Source organism: Hydra vulgaris, chromosome 03 (assembly GCF_038396675.1).
Source record: "Hydra vulgaris chromosome 03, alternate assembly HydraT2T_AEP".
Classification (NCBI taxonomy): domain Eukaryota; kingdom Metazoa; phylum Cnidaria; class Hydrozoa; order Anthoathecata; family Hydridae; genus Hydra; species Hydra vulgaris.
In genome coordinates, this window is record NC_088922.1 from 48,782,510 (window position 1) to 48,801,182 (window position 18,673).

The 18,673-nt window shown below is 25.9% G+C and overlaps 1 protein-coding gene across 1 annotated transcript in view; it reads left to right on the forward strand.

Moving 5' to 3' along the window:
* Nucleotides 1-911: 911 nt before the first annotated feature.
* The window catches only part of LOC100198279 (cGMP-specific 3',5'-cyclic phosphodiesterase), a 55,418-nt gene continuing 37,656 nt past the window's right edge, over nt 912-18,673 (forward strand). Inside the window, exons 1-5 of the mRNA XM_065793510.1 lie at nt 912-1,632; nt 9,502-9,591; nt 9,685-9,753; nt 9,826-9,915; nt 18,234-18,383. Coding sequence (XP_065649582.1) covers nt 1,018-1,632; nt 9,502-9,591; nt 9,685-9,753; nt 9,826-9,915; nt 18,234-18,383 — 1,014 coding nt within the window. The 5' untranslated portion in view covers nt 912-1,017. The remainder of the gene's footprint in view (nt 1,633-9,501; nt 9,592-9,684; nt 9,754-9,825; nt 9,916-18,233; nt 18,384-18,673) is intronic.

An 18,673-nucleotide genomic window follows, 5' to 3' on the forward strand; every position in this document is an offset into this window, starting at 1 on the left:
AACTAAAAGAATAGAATTTGGAATACTTTTTATCCAAATATTTCTTTGTTCTATATCTTTAGGAAAATGATAAACTGGTACTTTTTCAAAGTTTTTATCATTTTTAGTACTTTGGTAATTAGTTTTGCAGCCATATACACAACACTTTTTTTGCATCTATAAAGTATAATTATTTAAAAGAATATAAAAATATGCAAACCATAACATAAGATTTTCAAACACTTTATATATATTAAGTTGAAAAAGTTATATATATATATATATATATATATATATATATATATATATATATATATATATATATATATATATATATATATATATATATATATATATATATATATATATATATATATATATATATATATATATATATATATATATATATATATATATATATATATATATATATATATATATATATATATATATATATATATATACACTCTAAGGAGTTCACAAGTAAGTAAAAATACAGCGTTTTAAAATTATTTACAAAAATTTATAATTTAAAAAACATGAATAATACAAAGTTATTGGAAATATTAAATAATAAACAAGATAAAGTTGAAAAAGTTAAAAATTCTCTAGCAAGTTTTTTAATGTGAGCTTTTCACCTTCGCAATTTTTAGAATATTAAAATAGACCCCCAGTCACGGCCTACGGTTGCGCGATGACTAGGCCTTCAGTATAGATCGCCTTGTGTAAGTAACGTACGTAAAAACTAAGGAATTTCGAAAGTTTTTGTTTATGCAAGGTTTGTGAATACCACAAGCGTAACTTTGAACTTAAGCAAAACTTACGCAAACTTTACGCAAATTTTGGACTTACGAAAGTGTTGTGAATCCGCACTCTGGATTCGTTAGCGTTACCTGAACTCGGAGTTTCCAAATTTTAGGGTTTGCGTTTGCGTCCGACTGGCATAATCTCTATGGAAACGGTTACATCAAAATGACATTCACATATGCAACGAAATATTATGTTTGAGACTATTTGACCAAATATATCACTAATATCATGGCTGAAGTATTCAAAACTGTATCTGATTGGAAAGAAGTAACTGAAATATTAAATAAAAATCCAGAATACACAAGGGAATATTTCTTAGAACATGCTTCAGGAAAAATGGTGGAAGAATGGGTTATGCAACGTTCGCACCTATTAAATTTTCCTGAAATTAAGACTGTTGTAACTAAATCAGATTATACTCTCAAGCCTATTCCTTCTAATTTGACCAAATTTTTAAAAAATAATGAATTAAATAATGCAAATGAACTAGCAGTTAATAATAAAAAAAAAAATTTTGAACAACTCTTACAGCTGAGTGAGAAAGACTTGTTAATGGAACTAATTCGTGATATAGCTCATGAGTTAGATGTTGATTCACTTTCACATAAAATTCTGGTTAATGTTTGCCTACTTACCAACTGTGACAGATCATCTTTATTTCTTGTTAAAGGTCAAGAAAATGCAAAGTACCTTATTTCTCGTTTGTTTGATGTAACCGCACTTTCCACTCTTGAACAATCAATCAAGTCTCATGAAGATGCTATCATTATTCCAATAGGAGTTGGTATAGCAGGCCATGTAGCAGAGACTGGCCAGGAAATTAATATTCCAGATGCTTATAAGGTTTTTATCATAAACTTTTTTTTTTTTTAATTTTATATTAACTAAAATTTCATACTTTTTGAATATTTGAATGGGACTAAAGGATTAATTTTTATCATGCTTTTATTTTTTTTAATTTGTTTTTATTTAAATTTAATTATTGTTAAACAGCTTTGCTATTACAAGATATTAAAAAAAAAGTTCTTTTTGTTCTTTAGAGATCTTTATTTCCAGGTTCTTTTTTAACTGCTTGATTAGTATAATGAATCTTTGTTTATTGTAAACATGCCAAAGATGGATGTCTCATTCCTGATAATGCAGATTTGAATACTTTTGTTGCATGAATATTACTTTTATTTTTTATGGTGTCAAGCAAATAAAACTCTGAAAATTTCAAAGCAAGGAATTCAATAAACCAACTTAAAGCAATCCAATAAACCAACTTAAAGGAATCCAATAAGCCAACTTAAAGTTAAAATATAAAACTGATGATATAGGTCAATTTTATTTTCATTTTGTATAATTTATTTAGCATTAATACAAAGATTTGGAGAAGGGTCTTTTTTAAAAATGAAAAAACTTTTTAAAAATCTAACTAGTTAAGTAACTAATCACTTAAATTATCACCTAAATAAATTTATCATTTACATTATTGCTTAAATAAATTTAACTCTTATGTTATCACCGAATAAACTTGATAATGATAAACTTATTTTGGTGATAACATGAGTGGTAACCTATCACTCATGTTATCACCAAAATAAGTTTATCAATTATATTATCACCTAAATAAATTTATCACTTATAAAATATGAGTTCTTACCTAATGTTATAGTTATAAAAGAAATAAAGAAAAAAATTTTCTACATTGAAACTCATGAAATAAGAATAGTATAAAAGTCAAAATTAAACTCAAAAAATTAAAATTTATTTATTATAGAAGCACAATGTTTCATTTTGATGCCATAGTTTTGTTTTAATCTTTTTGATCAAGTTTGAAATTGGCACCCAACATGTATGCATTTTTTTGGGTGTCCCTATAAACTTTTGAGATAGATCATGTAAGTGCATAAATTTGGTTTGTATTAATTATTATTATTTACAGTAAGAACTATTTGAGTAACCATGCCAAACTAATAAAAGAAATCATACTTATATGCAAAATCATTTAAATCGTTTTAATTTGGAGCAGCCACAGTATCTGATGTTGGTAATGTTTTTGATAGTATATTAGTCTGTATATTGATGCTTACTTGTTATTTGAACAGATTTCAAAATTCAAAATGGATTTGTAATAGTGTTTTCTTTACCCTTTTGTCTGTATCAAATTGTTATTATTTTTTTTTTTTTTTATCAATTTGCTTTTACTTTTTCCTTAGTGTATCCTTAGTCATTAAATCAACTATACAAGGATTTTTAATGAGTAGATGCAAAAAATACTCATTCAGTTTTCATTTGGAAATCTTTTTTGTTACATTTATCAGAAAAATAATAAATTTTGCTGATACACAAAACATGTGTGATCACATTTTGTCATTGTGTATATGAGTCATTGTCATCATTTAAAAAAAGGATTAATTATGCTAAATAACTGTAATGTGAATTGTTCTTTATTCCAATGTTAACTTTGTGTTTAACTTTTTCTGTTACACACAGATACATTTTGGCTGCAAAATACAAAACTTTTATATAATCTTATTTTAAAATTATAGTTTTTAGTTTCAATTAAGTATAAAGGTTATGAAGGTTGCATAGTAATCTATTGTTTTTTTATATAGGACCACTTTTAATTGTAAAACAATCCTTTTTTTTCTGCTAGAATATTTATTTTCTTGAAGAAAATTATAAACTAATGAAAAACAGATAGTTTTTTTTTTAAGTATTTTTTGATCTGGTATAGCATTCTCTTTTCACTTTTAAGTTCATGACAGGTTATATTTTCAGACTTATAGATACTCTTACACCTGGCCTCAAAACTACTACTAATACTTATCAAATTAAGTGTAAACTTACCTTTATTTTAGATTTTTGGGAGAATTATGTGTGATTAAATAAAACTAATATTTTTTGACAATAATAACTATCTGCTTCTTAACAAAACAACAGTAATACCATATTTACAAATAAGATGATATCTTTACATTATTTCTATTAAAATACAAAAATTTTAAAAGGTAAATGCTGTGTTAACAACAGTAATATATATTTATATGTATTTTAATAAATTTTATTCCTAAAATTTTACTAATAAAAATACATAAATACAAATATACCTTTTTATGTTATCAAGTTCATACTTCTTCATTGTTTTTATAACTTAGGTTAAAGTTTCTTTAACTAATTGAGCTTTGTTGCATGTATCTTACAGGGGAAAGCAAAATAGCATTTTAAAAAAATTGCTCAAAAAACGGATAAATATTGTAAATTTTTCATGGAAATGTTTTTTGGATTTTTTTAAGATCGAAAATTAATTTTAAGGAATTAATTTGAAAAAAAAAAATTTGAAATTGATTTAAAAGGAATAATGTCGAAAGTACCTATACAAAATAATATCCAAATTTGGATTTAGAAATAGTATGAAAAGACTCGCAAAGAGGTAAAACATGCAAGGTTTGTTCCTACATTGACTGACAAATAGGTAGAACATGCAAGGAGTGTTGCTGCATCAACTGACAAACAGGTAGAGCATGCAAGGAGGCTACATCTACTGAGGGTTTGGTTTGGCAGGCAATCTATCAATTAAAAAAATTTGAATCATTATCATATTTTTTTTTCCGATAATAATCCAAAAAGTCCCTTTTTGAACTTATTCAATTTTGAGCTATTTTGATCTTGTTCTGCTTTTTGTATTTTAGATACAATTCCTTTTTTTACAATTTTGGTTTTATTTTCTATTTTGATATTATTGGGGAAAGTCCCTTTTCAAGCTTATTCAGTTTGGCTGTTTTTGAAACTGTTACTACTACCCTCCTTCAGGTAATCTAAAATAATATACTTTTAAAGTTCATGTTTAATGTTAATAATTAGGTTTGACTTGAATAAAATTATAAACAGATTTTTGCTGTACTTTTTGATGAGCATTAATTTAAATATATTGCTATGATTAAAGGTGAATTCATCAACATGACATCAAATCCTTATTCACCATGGCTAAGGTCTGAGATTAGTATTTTTTTTTAAATAATCTTTTCCCTTATAACTAAGAGCACAATAAAATTGACTTAAAATTGAAGTAAAAAATGCTAAAAAAATATTCATGATTATTTAAACATATGATGTTTAGATTATCTAGTATCAAAACTGTATCTTCAATTTTATCTTGTATTTATTACACATTTTATAACTTTTAATTTATTTAACAACAGATTCCAAAATGTAATATAAAACTCTGCAATTAAGATTTTGCTATACATACATAGTTACTACAGTATGATAATAATTTAGAACATCTTATAGATTTAAATACTACTCAATCACGTAAATAAAAGGCATGCTAAGCCAATGATATAATAAGAACAACAATGATATAACGAAAATAATCTTAATTTTATCATTTTGTTGAACATGCTTTCAGAGCAGTTCAACAAAAAAAAACTAGATAATTGACAGCATGTTTGTATTTTTTTGCAAAAACGTTTGTGAATGAATATCTAAATATTGCTATAAACATATTTACAACTATTTATTATTGATTAAAAGCTGTTGAATATGTTAAAGAAATGAGTATGTAAAAGAAATGAAATTTTTAAATCACATTTCTTTGAAAACTTTTATTGAAAATAATGTCTATAAAGCTTTTAACACGAAAATGCATGCTACCATTATACTATATATATCCCATCTTCTAATTAATTCTAAGTTTAAATTTCAACTGTAGCCCATTTACAAAATCCCAAGCTAATCCCAGCTGAAACCCAGAATTAATTTGTGACTATATTATTACACTATATTAAACCCACCTTTTACTCAGATCAATTCCCATCCAAAATCCATTCCTAGAAAAAAAGATAAATCCCTGCTGGGTCCCAGAATTTTCACTAAAATTTTGAGAGTTTTTACAAAACACCTTGAAAAAAGCTTGTTTTGCAGAGAATATCTGTCAGTTGTTAACTTTCGCTATTAACTTATATCACCAACTTATGTATTAAATCTCAATTTGGGATACATGTGTAATCAATTCAAACATAGTACGAGTATCAAAAAATAACAAATGTAAAATTGCATTTTTAAAAAATTTTTTTAATAAAATTAATTTTGACTAGCCAAAATGTTGGTATCAGTTTCGGCAGAATATTTGCCGAAATGTTGGTTTTGGTTTTGGCACCAAAGTTGAGTATTCAAAAATTTAGTTTATTTAGGTTTCAGCTTTTTTTCTGTTTTGGTCAATCACTAGTCACAAAGAAGCCTTAACCTAATATAAGCATCTTGAAAGTCTTTTTCCAGATTACAAAAATTTTTAAACTTTATTCTTGTACAAACAATATTTTGTGAATGTCATCACCTAAAGCTTTTCTAACTTCACAAGATTCCATTGTAATAATTAATTTCTCTTCATTTGTAAAACAATTTAAAATATCAAAATCATTTATTTTTTTATACTTTTATAAACTTGTATTTATACTTTAGCATAAATTTAATTTCAAATTTTTTATAAGATTATTGTTAAGATATTTATTTTACAAAAACACCATTCACCATTTTTATTTTACAGAAAAATACCATTCACTATTTTTATTTTACAAAAACACCATTTACCATTTTTGTTTTATAAAACATTCACCATTTTTATTTTACAAAAACACCATTCACCATTTTTATTTTACAAAAACACCATTCACCATTTTTATTTTACAAAAACACCATTCACCATTTTTATTTTACAAAAACACCATTCACCATTTTTATTTTACAAAAACACTACTCCCCTTTTTCATTTTATAAGGTTACTTAAACTATAAAAAAAGATTTCTATAAATGAAAAAAAATTGCTGTCTGAATTTTTTTTTTTTTTTAAATTACTCACCTAAAGAACAAGAACACAGAATGATAAAATTTAGAAATAAAAAAATATAGAAATAAAGTATAGAAATAAAGAATATAGAAATAAATATAAGAATATTATAAAATAAGAAAATAAAGAATAAATATAAATGTAAAAATATAGAATCAAAGTATAGAAATTAAAGAACACAATATAATAAAGACATAGAACACAAAACAGAAGTTCTAAGTTAGTTACATAAAGTTGCTATAATGTCATAACTCTTTTTATTTAAAACAAATTATTACTTTTTTAAAACATGATTTTAACATTATTTGAAATTATATTTAGCTGTGCATATTCAATATATAATATTCACAAACAGGTAAAGAGTAATTGTTTTTATTGCTTGAAAACCTAATGGTATAAAAAAACAGTGATGGAATGTGTTCAGCAAGTAATACATGCATCTTAAATTTGTCTAGTTTTTACATATACTTATTCCAAAACTAATTATAGGTAAAGTGAATTAAATGACTCATAATAAAAGGATAAACTTGTATTTAGTATGTAATAACTTCTGCTTTTTCCAAATGCTTCTGTAAAACTGTAAAGCATAAGATAAAAAAAAAAGAGAAAATCATAACAGCCCATCAAAAAAAAAAGATTTGTAATATTAGTATTTCTTTACTTTCTTTGCTATAAAAAATTTTTAATTGTAGTATTTCTTCACTTTCCTTACTAAAAAATCAGAAAACTTTGTACTTTTTAGCTCTTTCACTACTAGCCAAGTCTGGGTTTCTTTCAATAGAACAACAAATCTTATTTGCCACAGATTTATTGTTAAAAATTGTTTGACAGAAAATCTTATTGTATATTTTTATAGTCCTTTCAACAGTAGATAACAGAGACTCATTTGAAGTTCCATGATTTTTTTCATGAATGTGCAAGATTTTTTTCCAATTTTTTACTTGCTTTGATTCTTTTGTCACTGTTGTTGTTTTTAGACAACTACAATAAAGGCCATGAGAATGCCTAATGGTGATTTATCCCATGAACCAAATAAAATTGTAAACTGCCTAAATAAACATTTTCAGGATGTCTTTACTATTGAAGAAAAGGAGATCTTCCACTTTTTCATCTCAAATTAAATGGTGTAATTAAATTTGAAGATATTGAACCTGATGATATTAGCTTTGAGTTTTATCTAAACTTAAATCACTAAAAGACAATAAATCACCTGGAGCTGTTAAACTTTGTTCAATAGTCCTCAAGAATTGTGCTATATCATTTACTTTACCACTAACTCTTATATTTAGAGAATCACTCAAAACCAGTCAACTGCCAATCCAGTTTAAGTCAACAAATGTAACACCGATATGTAAAAAAGGTGACAAAACAGTGGCTAGCAATTATCGCCCTATTTCATTAACTTCTATTCCTTGCAAAATATTAGAATCTATTATAAGAGAAAGAATTGAAAAACATTTTTACAAAAACAATTTACTAACAATCCAACAGCATGGTTTTGTAAAAGGCAAACCTTGTACCACAAATTTGTTAAAGACTCCTAACTTTATTTCTTCGTGCAACAGCAATGGTATACCTGTTGATGTAGTAATGCTAGACGTCACTAAAGCTTTTGATAGTGTTCCTCACAAAAGACTCTTTGCTAAATTGAATGCATATGGTATTAATGGCTTAGTTCTAAAATTGATGGAAGCTTTTCTAAATAATAGAAGACAAAGAATAGTTCTGAGTGAAGTTGTTTCTGAGCAAGTTGAAATTTTTAAAGGCGTACCACAAGGCTCTATATTTGGACCCTTAATGTTTATTATATGCATTAATGATTTGCCAAGTAAGTTAATAAATAAATGCAAATTGTTTGCTGATGATATTAAGATTTTGTCCAAGGTAATTTCAGATGAGTGTACCTCAAGTCTACAGAGGGATTTAAATATATCATTTAAATGGACAGAAGACTGGCTTTTAAAGTTTAATGTTGATAAATGTGTAGTAATGCACTATGGAGTAAATAACAAAAAGAATCCTCTATATATTAATGGCATAAAACTACCAGAATCAAACACTGTAAAAGATCTAGGTGTAATATTTTCTAAAAAGTGGAAAGATCAAGTTATTTCTGTAACAAATAGTGCAAATAGATTGTTAGGTTGAAATAAAAAATCGTTTGCAAGATTGGACTGTCATTTACTTAAATCACTATATGTAACCTTTATTTGTCCTTTTCTAGAGCTCTCAGTACCAGTATGATCCCCATATCAAAAAGGTGACTGTAAAGTAATTGAACAAGTTCAGCATTGAGCCACCAAACTGATTAAATCAATTAGATGTTTCAGTTACAAAGATCGGTTAAAAATTTTGAAATTGACAACTCTAAATAAATGAAGAGAAACAGGTGATATGATCCAATTATTTAAAATAATGAACAACATTAATAAAATAGAACATAACATACAAACTGTTCAAAATCACATTAGAGGTCACTGTTTCAAATATTATAGCGAAACAACAAAAAATGTGCAAAGGCATAATTTCTTTTACAATAGATCGGCAAACTTATGGAACTCATTGCCTTTGAAACTAGTCAAACCATTGTCTGTAAACTCCTTTAAAGCAGGATTTAACTGTTGGACGAACAACTATCGATTGAAACGGCTGTCACAGTGTGCTTAAAAGCATACTCACTGGCCAATCCAGTTACAGCAATGAATACTAACTAACTACTATTATTATTTGATTAAAATATATATATATATATTTTTTTTTTAATGTGTTAGTAATTTATTTTGGAAGTGGTTTCCGTTTCTCATTTTTTTAATCTCATGCTTTAATAATAAATCTATTGTGTTTAACTGTTTTATAAAATATGTGTGCATTCTTTTTAGGACACACGATTTAATCCTTCTATTGACAGAGATACTGGTTACAAAACACACAGCATTTTGTGCATGCCTATTAAAAATCAAGACAATAAGGTTTTACTACATTAAATTTTTATTTTACTTTTTTTTTTAAATTTAATTTTTCAGCTGTAATTGGAATTAGAAATTCCATGCCTTTTATTTTAGGTTGTTGGTGTTGCTCAAATTATTAATAAGAAAGAAAAAAATCCTGTTTTTACTAAAAAAGATGAGGAGGTATTCTTTTTTTAAATCTCTTTTCCAAATATTAAAAATATAATTTTTAATATTTTTTCATTCAAATTTTAGGTTTTCAAAAATTATTTAACTTTTTGTGGAATCGGTTTGACTAATGCACAATTATTTGATTTATCACTTCAAGAACACAATAGAAATCAGGTAATTCAGTAGTGTTAGACTTAGAGATGTAAGTCATTTTTTATTCATTTTTTGATGATTCTTTTTTATTAACAAATTCCTATTTTTCTTATTTTAATCCTTTCGATACCACCTCTGGAAAAAGAGTTCTAATCTAATGCTGTGTTTTCAAATACTAATAGATATATTAAAAATACCTTACTACATAGTAACTACCTTTTTCTGCCATCTCGGACTTTTCTGTCATAATAGGACTTGTTTGTTTCGACTTTATTTTAACAATCATCAAATGATCAAAAATTAAATTTTAAATTTTGTAAACCAAGAAAGTGATTTGTAATAAAATCAGTTTCAAAATGGTTGATGTTGTTGCTAGTTGGAATGTTTAAGGGGGCATCAGTTTACTTTTGTAAGGAGTGTGGGTGGTAATCCTACTATGTCTTTAGTAAATCTACCATAGCTACTTTACCTTGTAATTTTTTTAAGACAAATCTATGGTTTAATGTGATAAATTTATAGCATTTTTGTTTACCCTCCTCTGCTCTTTTTGGTTATGGTTTTATGTTTTTGGTTATAATCAAGCATATAATATAAAGACATGCACTGATTTTCTTTATTACAAAACAACTAACAAGTTGACATCAAAGTAAACATAATAAAATAAACAATATTAATAAGAAAACAAAGTTTGTAATATTCAAGAATGCAATTTTTTCCTTTTTGAATACAGAGAAAAACTTTACAGGTTTCACAATAGCTATAAGATCTTGATTCTTGAATTTTTTAGAACAAATTTCGCATTGTGTTCTTTTATTTACAAATAAAAACTAGTCAACATCCCTACTTACTAATCGCATACAATCCGGAGCAGAGTATTTTGCTTTTCTTCTTTTTTTATAAGGTTCAGTTAAATTAACAAAATTTAAAAAAAATAAAATTAAAGCAGTTGATTAACTTTGGTAGGACAACCAAAAGTTAAAAGTCCTAATATAACATTTCAATGAAACGATAAGCTTGTGATTTTTAAATTTTTTGCTTTTAAATATGTAATATATGCATTAGTTATTGTTTGATCAACGAGCCCAAAAAGTAACTTATACTACCATTATGCTACCATTTTATATTTTTTTAATCTATGTTATAAATGTAGCAATAAAAATCGCTTTTGTTGAAATCACTTCTGTTTCTTTTGTAATCATTTAATGCTTTCAGACAATAGAACATCTTTATTGAGCAGTCTTTCTATTTTTTTTTATTTGTTCTTCTTGAATTTTAAAGTTTAAATAAATGCCCTTATTATTCATTTATTTGTATATAACAATATTCATTTATATACAACAATATCCATTTATTTATATACAACAATATCCATTCATTTATATACAACAATATCAAGGTTAGAAACAAGATGATCACAATCCCCTTCTACAACCTACAACCTTCTACAACCTACAACCTTCTACAACTCAATAAACCAGTTATTAAATATTTTCTATTGTATTTTATTGTTCAACAATATAGCACATTTTTCAACCACAAGTACTCAGCGAGTGAAACCAATAAGAAATTGTCAAAATGTGCTTTATGATTTTTATTAAATAAGAACCATATTTAATTGAACCATAATTAATTGTTGAATTCAATTTCAATGAAAAACAACTGTTTCCAATTTACATTGAGTTCTTGAAAAAGATTTTGACCATGAGTTTAATGACTTTTGGTATTTAGAATGATAACTATTTCATTCAATGTTGATTAAAACTCTAATTCTTCTTTAGATATCAACAAATCTTCCTCTATTGGTAAATTATTGACTTCAAAGTCAAAAATATTTGTATCTGTTGAATTGTCAACAGGTAAATCTTTTCCTATTATCAATGCAGCCACTTCTTCAGCACCTTTTTTATGACATTCTTTTTGAAATCACTAGTTTCTCAAAATATTACAAATTTCTAAAAAAATAAAAAAGAGAAATTTCTTATTTCCAAAACAGAAATTTATGACTTAATGAAAAAATACTAAAAAAATGCTGTTGGAACATTAGAGTCTAGTTATAAGTATAGTCATATCAATTATTAGAATTAAATTAGGTATTTAGTTGAAAAATACAACTTTATAATGATTTAGTCAAAATATTATTAGAAAAAAATATGAATCTCTATGATTTTTAACAAGGCTGTAAACTTTAATAACAAAAAACAACACTTCAGCATTACTTAAACAGATCAAAATCTAAAATGAATAGAACTAAAAGAAATTAAGTTTGTTGGATATCTCTGTTTTTCCATTAGTTGTAAAAATAGTTGAAAAGACTAACTGCTAACAATTTAAGGACCAAGAGGAGGTATCATATAAATTGTACAATCACCATATATATTTATATATATATATATATATATATATATAAATATATATATATATATATATATATATATATATATATATATATATATATATATATATATATATATATATATATATATATATATACATGGCCTACTATAAATACACAGCCGGGTTTGTTGGTTTTTACGGAAAAAATTAGGAGGCCAGTTTTATTTGCTGTAATAAACGATATCTTTAAACAGAAGGCTTTGTTTTTCTTGTTATATATAATATTTTTTGATTATATATGAATTTTATTATGAGTTTAGTTATGAGGAACTTATTAATTTTGATGTTTTAAATAAGATTTTAATTAAGTAACAAAATAAATACAATATTTAAATTAGACACATTTAAAATAGCTTGTCGCTTTTGAGATATGATTATTTTTATTGTGCTTCAAAAATATAAGAATTACTTTTATATTCAAACCTAGAATTCTTAATACAATGCCAAACAAGTGTGCAGTGATATACTGTTGCAGTGGATACAAAAGTAAATCATCAAATACAAATGTGAATACTCTAAAATTGACTTCAGAAACAACAGTTTATAACAAAGAAAATAGTGTTTTAGCATTTCCTGATGCTCTTAAAAGACATGAGTTAAGAAAAAAATGGATTAAGTTTGTTAATAGAAAAAATTGGTTTCCTACAGAACATTCAGGTGTTTGTAGTGTTCACTTTGATCCAAAATTTCTAAAGCACAGTGTTAGAATGACTCTTATTTATAATCTTAATCCAATACCGACTATTTATTCAAATGATGTTATAAAAAAAATTCCACCTTCTCTGTTATTATCCATTCCAGGTCCATCAAAAAAATCTCCATCTAGATGTGTCACAAGCATTCAGTGAATCAGATATTTATATGGAAAAAGATTATATCAAAGACCTAAATATGTTAGATTCATCTTCAAGTCCTGTTGGCTTTATTTTCTAAAAATTTGACTCCCATGTTTTATATTATCGTATTTTTAATAAGGCATCTATTGATAATGCCCCCTGTATTGAATCAATACAAGTCGATTCTACTTTGCATGTAAAGTTGCATCACAATGGATGTCAAATTCCTCTTCAAAAGTGGTTTAAACAAAACCAATATTTACTCAAAAATATTAGCATATTAGAAAACCTTGCATCATATATGCGTATTTTTGTTGCAGAAAAAAAAAATACTATTTTAGATGAAATTCATAGTATCCAATATTGTAAACCGAAAGGCAGGAAACCATATTCATCTGAAGTTCTTCGTTTTTCATTATTACAACGCTATACTTCAAAGCAAGCATACATTCAATTACAAGAAAAAATACCTTTACCGTCATTGTCAGTTTTAAAAAAATCAGCAGCTGGAGGAATTGAACACTTAAAAGCTATTAAGTTACTTTTGGAGGAAGGAAAAGTAGACCCAGACTGTATTTTAATGTTGGATGAAATGTATTTACAGAAATGTAGTGAGTATAACGGGTGATGCGGAAGTTATTGGACAAAATAAAAACGTCAATAACTTAGTTATAAATAAAAAAACTAACTACTATTATATTTTTTTTAAATAAAGCATTTATCTTTTAATAAAAATATATTATTTTTATATAAAAAAACACCACCATCTGCAATTGATCTCAATTTTGCTCTGACGCCTTTCATATGCGACTGTAAAAAGTTTAAATCAATTTCTTGTAGTTTTAGTTTAATGCGATCAATCAAAACTTGCTCTATTGAAGCTTGCCAATCTCCCTCGTAAACCTTCTGTGCCAAATGTCCCCAAAAATTTTCAATTGGTCGTGCTTGAGGCACATTTGGGGGATTGGATTCTTTATCAACGTAATAGACATATTAGTCCATCAAATTTAGAGAATCTTTAGAACCATGAGAACTTGCTAAATCTGGCCAAAATAAATTGTTAAAGTCTCCATGATACTTGTAAATAAATGGAAGAAGTTGTTTTTATAAACATTCATTAGTATAAATTGATGAATTGATCGCTACAGCCTTGGAAGTGCGAAACAATGGCTCGGACATACCACGGTCAGATATGGCTATCCACATTAATAATTTTTTTGGAAATTTCTCTTTTCCTATAAAACAAACACTTTCTGGGCATGTCTTTTTGTTGTTTGTGTAGTATCCAGAATTTCCAGGCATGTTGTTCCCTGCAAAACAAAAGTATTTTTCGTCATCGATGACTAGAAGCGATTTTGTGTTATAGAGTTGGTTAACTAGTTTCCTGCTTCTTTTCTTTGCCTTTATTTGTTGTTCTATAGTGTATTTCTATAGTGTTTTTTTCACGTTTTCTATATTTAATATTCATTTTTTTTAACTGACGACCAATTTTTGATTGATTTACACCGAATTTAATACCTATTTTTCTCTGACTGACCCCTTTTCGATTGTTGACAAGTCTCGTTAATTCGGCTTTCTTTTCTCTAGCCCAGGATGTTGGACGACCAGGGTGCTTTCTATTAGAAAACGATTGAATTGTTTCAAGTCTTTTTAGATTATCATATATTGTACTTCGAGCAAATCCTTCCTTTTCAAAATGATTTACGATTATTTTTTTTTTATATTAGGTTTATTTACAAAAAATATTTTTAGTCGCTTTCGAAAAGGTTCTCGTTCAGCTGCATTTAACCTCATTTTAAATAATTGTGTTTCAAATAATAAAGTTTATATTTTATAGAACGTTTATGCCTACGCATAAAACCACAAAAACTAATTATTATGCTCAAATAATGAAATTAGGATTTGTCCGATAACTTCCGCATCACCCGTTAATAGCGGTAAATATGTTGGTTTGGATAAAAATGGTAACTTTTTCAAAAGTATCCTTGTTTTTATGATTGTGAGTTTAAAAAAATCTATCCCTTATGTCATAAAGTCTTGTCCACAAACAAAAATAAATGGAGATACAGTTTTCCTTGAAATTAAAGAAAGTTTGTCTGTTTTGAAATTAGCAGGATTTAATGTATGTTCAATAGTTGCAGACAATGATTCGACAAATGTATCAGGATATGGACAGTTGATTAAATGCTTCAGATTTGGTAAATCTGAAGAAGATCATTTTATTGTGTACGAAGAAAAAAAAATTTACCTTAGTATGATAGTGTTCATCTTTTAAAAAATATTCGAAATAATCTACTTAATTCTAAGCAATTTATATTCCCTGTTTTCCATTTCGATAGACTTTATGATCCTATTTCAGTTACTGCTGGTGAAATATCTTGGCATCTTCTCCATAAAACTTACGAAAAAGATGAAAAACTTAGTGCTAATTTACGTAAGACACATAAACTCACATTTTAAACTTTACATCATTTGAATGTTTTTCATGAAACAACCTCAGCTGCTATTAAAAGTTATTTTCCACAAGATTTATCTGCAGCTGAATTTTTACGCCTTATTAATAGTTGGTGGTTAATATCGAATTTAAAGTCAAAATATTCAAATAACTATATTGGTTATGAAGTTGTGAGGGAAGATAAAAAACCTGAATTCTTACGTTGTTTTTCGAAGTGGATTAATGAATGGCAAATAAAACAGTTAAAGGAGTGTGGAAAGTTTACTCTTAGCAAGCAAACAGCAAATGCTATGATAAAAACATTAAAAAGTTCTGCTGATTTGTGTGATGATTTACTCAATGAAGGTTATACTTACATTTTAACAAGTCGTTTCCGAAGTGACCCTCTAGAACGTCGATTTTCAAAATATAGACAAATGAGTGGAGGTCGTTTTCTTGTTGGTTTACGTGAAGTTGAATCTTCTGAGAAAATACTTCAAATTAAATCTCTAATGAAAGAAGATATAAATTACTGGGATTTAAATCTTAAACCAGAGACAAGTCCAGATCTTTCATGTGAAATCGATTTTGAAAATGATTTTGAAGAGATTGATTTAGACGATGACAGCAAGGAGGTGGCAACCTACATTGCAGGATTTATTATGAAAAAAATCTCTAAAAAATTTGTTTGTTTTAAATGTGAAGCGTTATTAAATCATGAGAAGGTCACCATTTGTGTTGAGTATACAAATTTGCTCTCTAGAGTAGGGCTTCAATTACCTGGGAAACATCTTGCATCATATATGTCCCATTGCTTTGCTAAACTAGATTTAGCTCAAGAAAATTTATTTTTAAATGCTGATAATATCAGATATGCTGCTAGAAAGCTCCTGAATCTTGGAAGAGGAGGGATCTTCATGTGTCATGCTGGATCCTCAGCATTTTAATAATGCTATAATATTTATTAATAATATAATTATAAACATATACTTTAACAACAAGCAAATAATTATCAATGGTGGAAAAAGAAAAGACGAGATTGTTGCTTTTAAATCAAAAAGAACAAAAAGAGAGCATAATGATTAATCTATTTCTTGTTGTTAATTTCACAGTATTTTAAAATTTATTGTGATTTTATGAATGTTTATATTACTTTAAATAAAAAAGAATTTTAAACAGTTGTTTATTTGTTTTAATAATTTATATTTTTATTATTCCAGCATTTTCTATGAAAACTCAATAATTACAAAAAAAAAAAAACTGGCCTCCTAATTTTTTCCGTAAAAACCAACAAACCCGGCCGTGTATTTATAGTAGGCCATGATATATATAATTAAGCCTATATACGAACGGGCCATGATATATATAATTAAGCCTATATATTTCAGAAACACTATTTTTGGAAAAAAATTGAGGAAACACAGAAACATGTTACATGAGTGTATATGCATGTTACATAGATGTCAAACCTAATGTGATTCACATTAGGTTTGACATCTATGTATTCAAAGAAACATGTTTCTACTCTCAGATAACACAATATCATGCTTCACTCATTTTTGTCTAAAAATAACTTATGGTATTTCTGAAATGACCCATTCATATATGGTTGGTTACCATATATATAATTAAGCCTATAAATTAAATTTTCTATATTGTGATTTCAATGTCTCATTAGTATTAAAAAGGTTAGGTATTAAAATTTTAAAAATTTGTATTTAAATGATTTTTATTTAAGGAATTCTTTTCATTCTTTTTTATTGATTTATAAGTTTCTTCAATTGTTTATCAAATAATTTTAGTTATTGTTTTTCAATTACTTCATGCTAAGTTGAAAATTAAAATCAAGGAAAACAAAATTTTATTTAAAGAAAAATTTTTTAAATAAAATATAGTAACAATATAAGTTACAAAGTTTTATTTTAAATGTAGAAATGTTTTTTGAGAACTATTTTTATTTTTTATTTTTTGCCTTAACCCATAAATTTTTTAAGTTATGAACAATTGCATTAGTAAATAGAAAAAATGAAAATTAACTAATTACAAATTTTTATTATTTATAGTACAAAGTTTTATTTAATTCCTTTGAGTATAATTTTAAAACAAAAGTGTATTAATTAGTTATATCATAAATTATAGTTTTATCATAAATTATATCAACAGTAAATTTGGTTATTAAAGTAATTGTATTTGTATTTCTCAAACAACTGAATTATGAAATTTTTGAATATAATGATTTTAAGCAGAATTTTAATTTTAATTTTAAACTGATTTTTAATAAAAGTAATTAATATAGGTTTTAAATTTTTGTATATTAAATATTATGTGGTCACTCTGGAAGTTAAAAGAAAACATAAATAAAATTGTTTATTATCAAATTTTGAATTCAAAATAAAACTTGAATAGAACAAAATATTTTATTGAAAAAGAAAAAATTTGTTTATCATTTTACCAATAAAAAAAAACATGAACTCTCTTTCTTTAATCTCTGTTTACACAACATAACTAGATTAAAATAATCTAATGTAAAATCCAAATAAAAAAATCATACAAGCTAATTAAAATTTGTTAGAAAAGTTGAAAACAGGTAAAACAAAGCTAAAAGCAAAGTAAACAAAAATATTATAAGAATGTATAAAAGCTAAAAATAGTTATATGTTTACTTTAATTTTTAGGTGTTACTAAATCTAGCAAAAGGTATATTTGAAGATACAGAACATTTAGATGTTGTTGTTCGTCGTATTATGACTCAAGTTCAAGATATGCTTAAATGTGAAAGATGTACTGTTTACATAATAAACAAAACCAAACTAGAAGAATCAGGTGTAAGACTCTTGCTATTTCAATTCATAGACTTTTTATTTAGCGTAAAAATAACTTTTTTTTAGCATAAAAATAACTTTTTTTTTCTGCCAAATGATTTTGATAGGATTCTGTTGATTTTCTGCAACTAGTAAAAACAATAACATACTGGTCTTTTATGAAACTTGTGTAGTTTAGATTTAAACACTATATGTACGAAGATTATCAGGAGGTAGTGTTTAAAGTTTGTTGTTTAATGCAATATTTAAAAACCAAAAATTAGCAGTTAACTAATTGTTTTTACCAAGTTTGA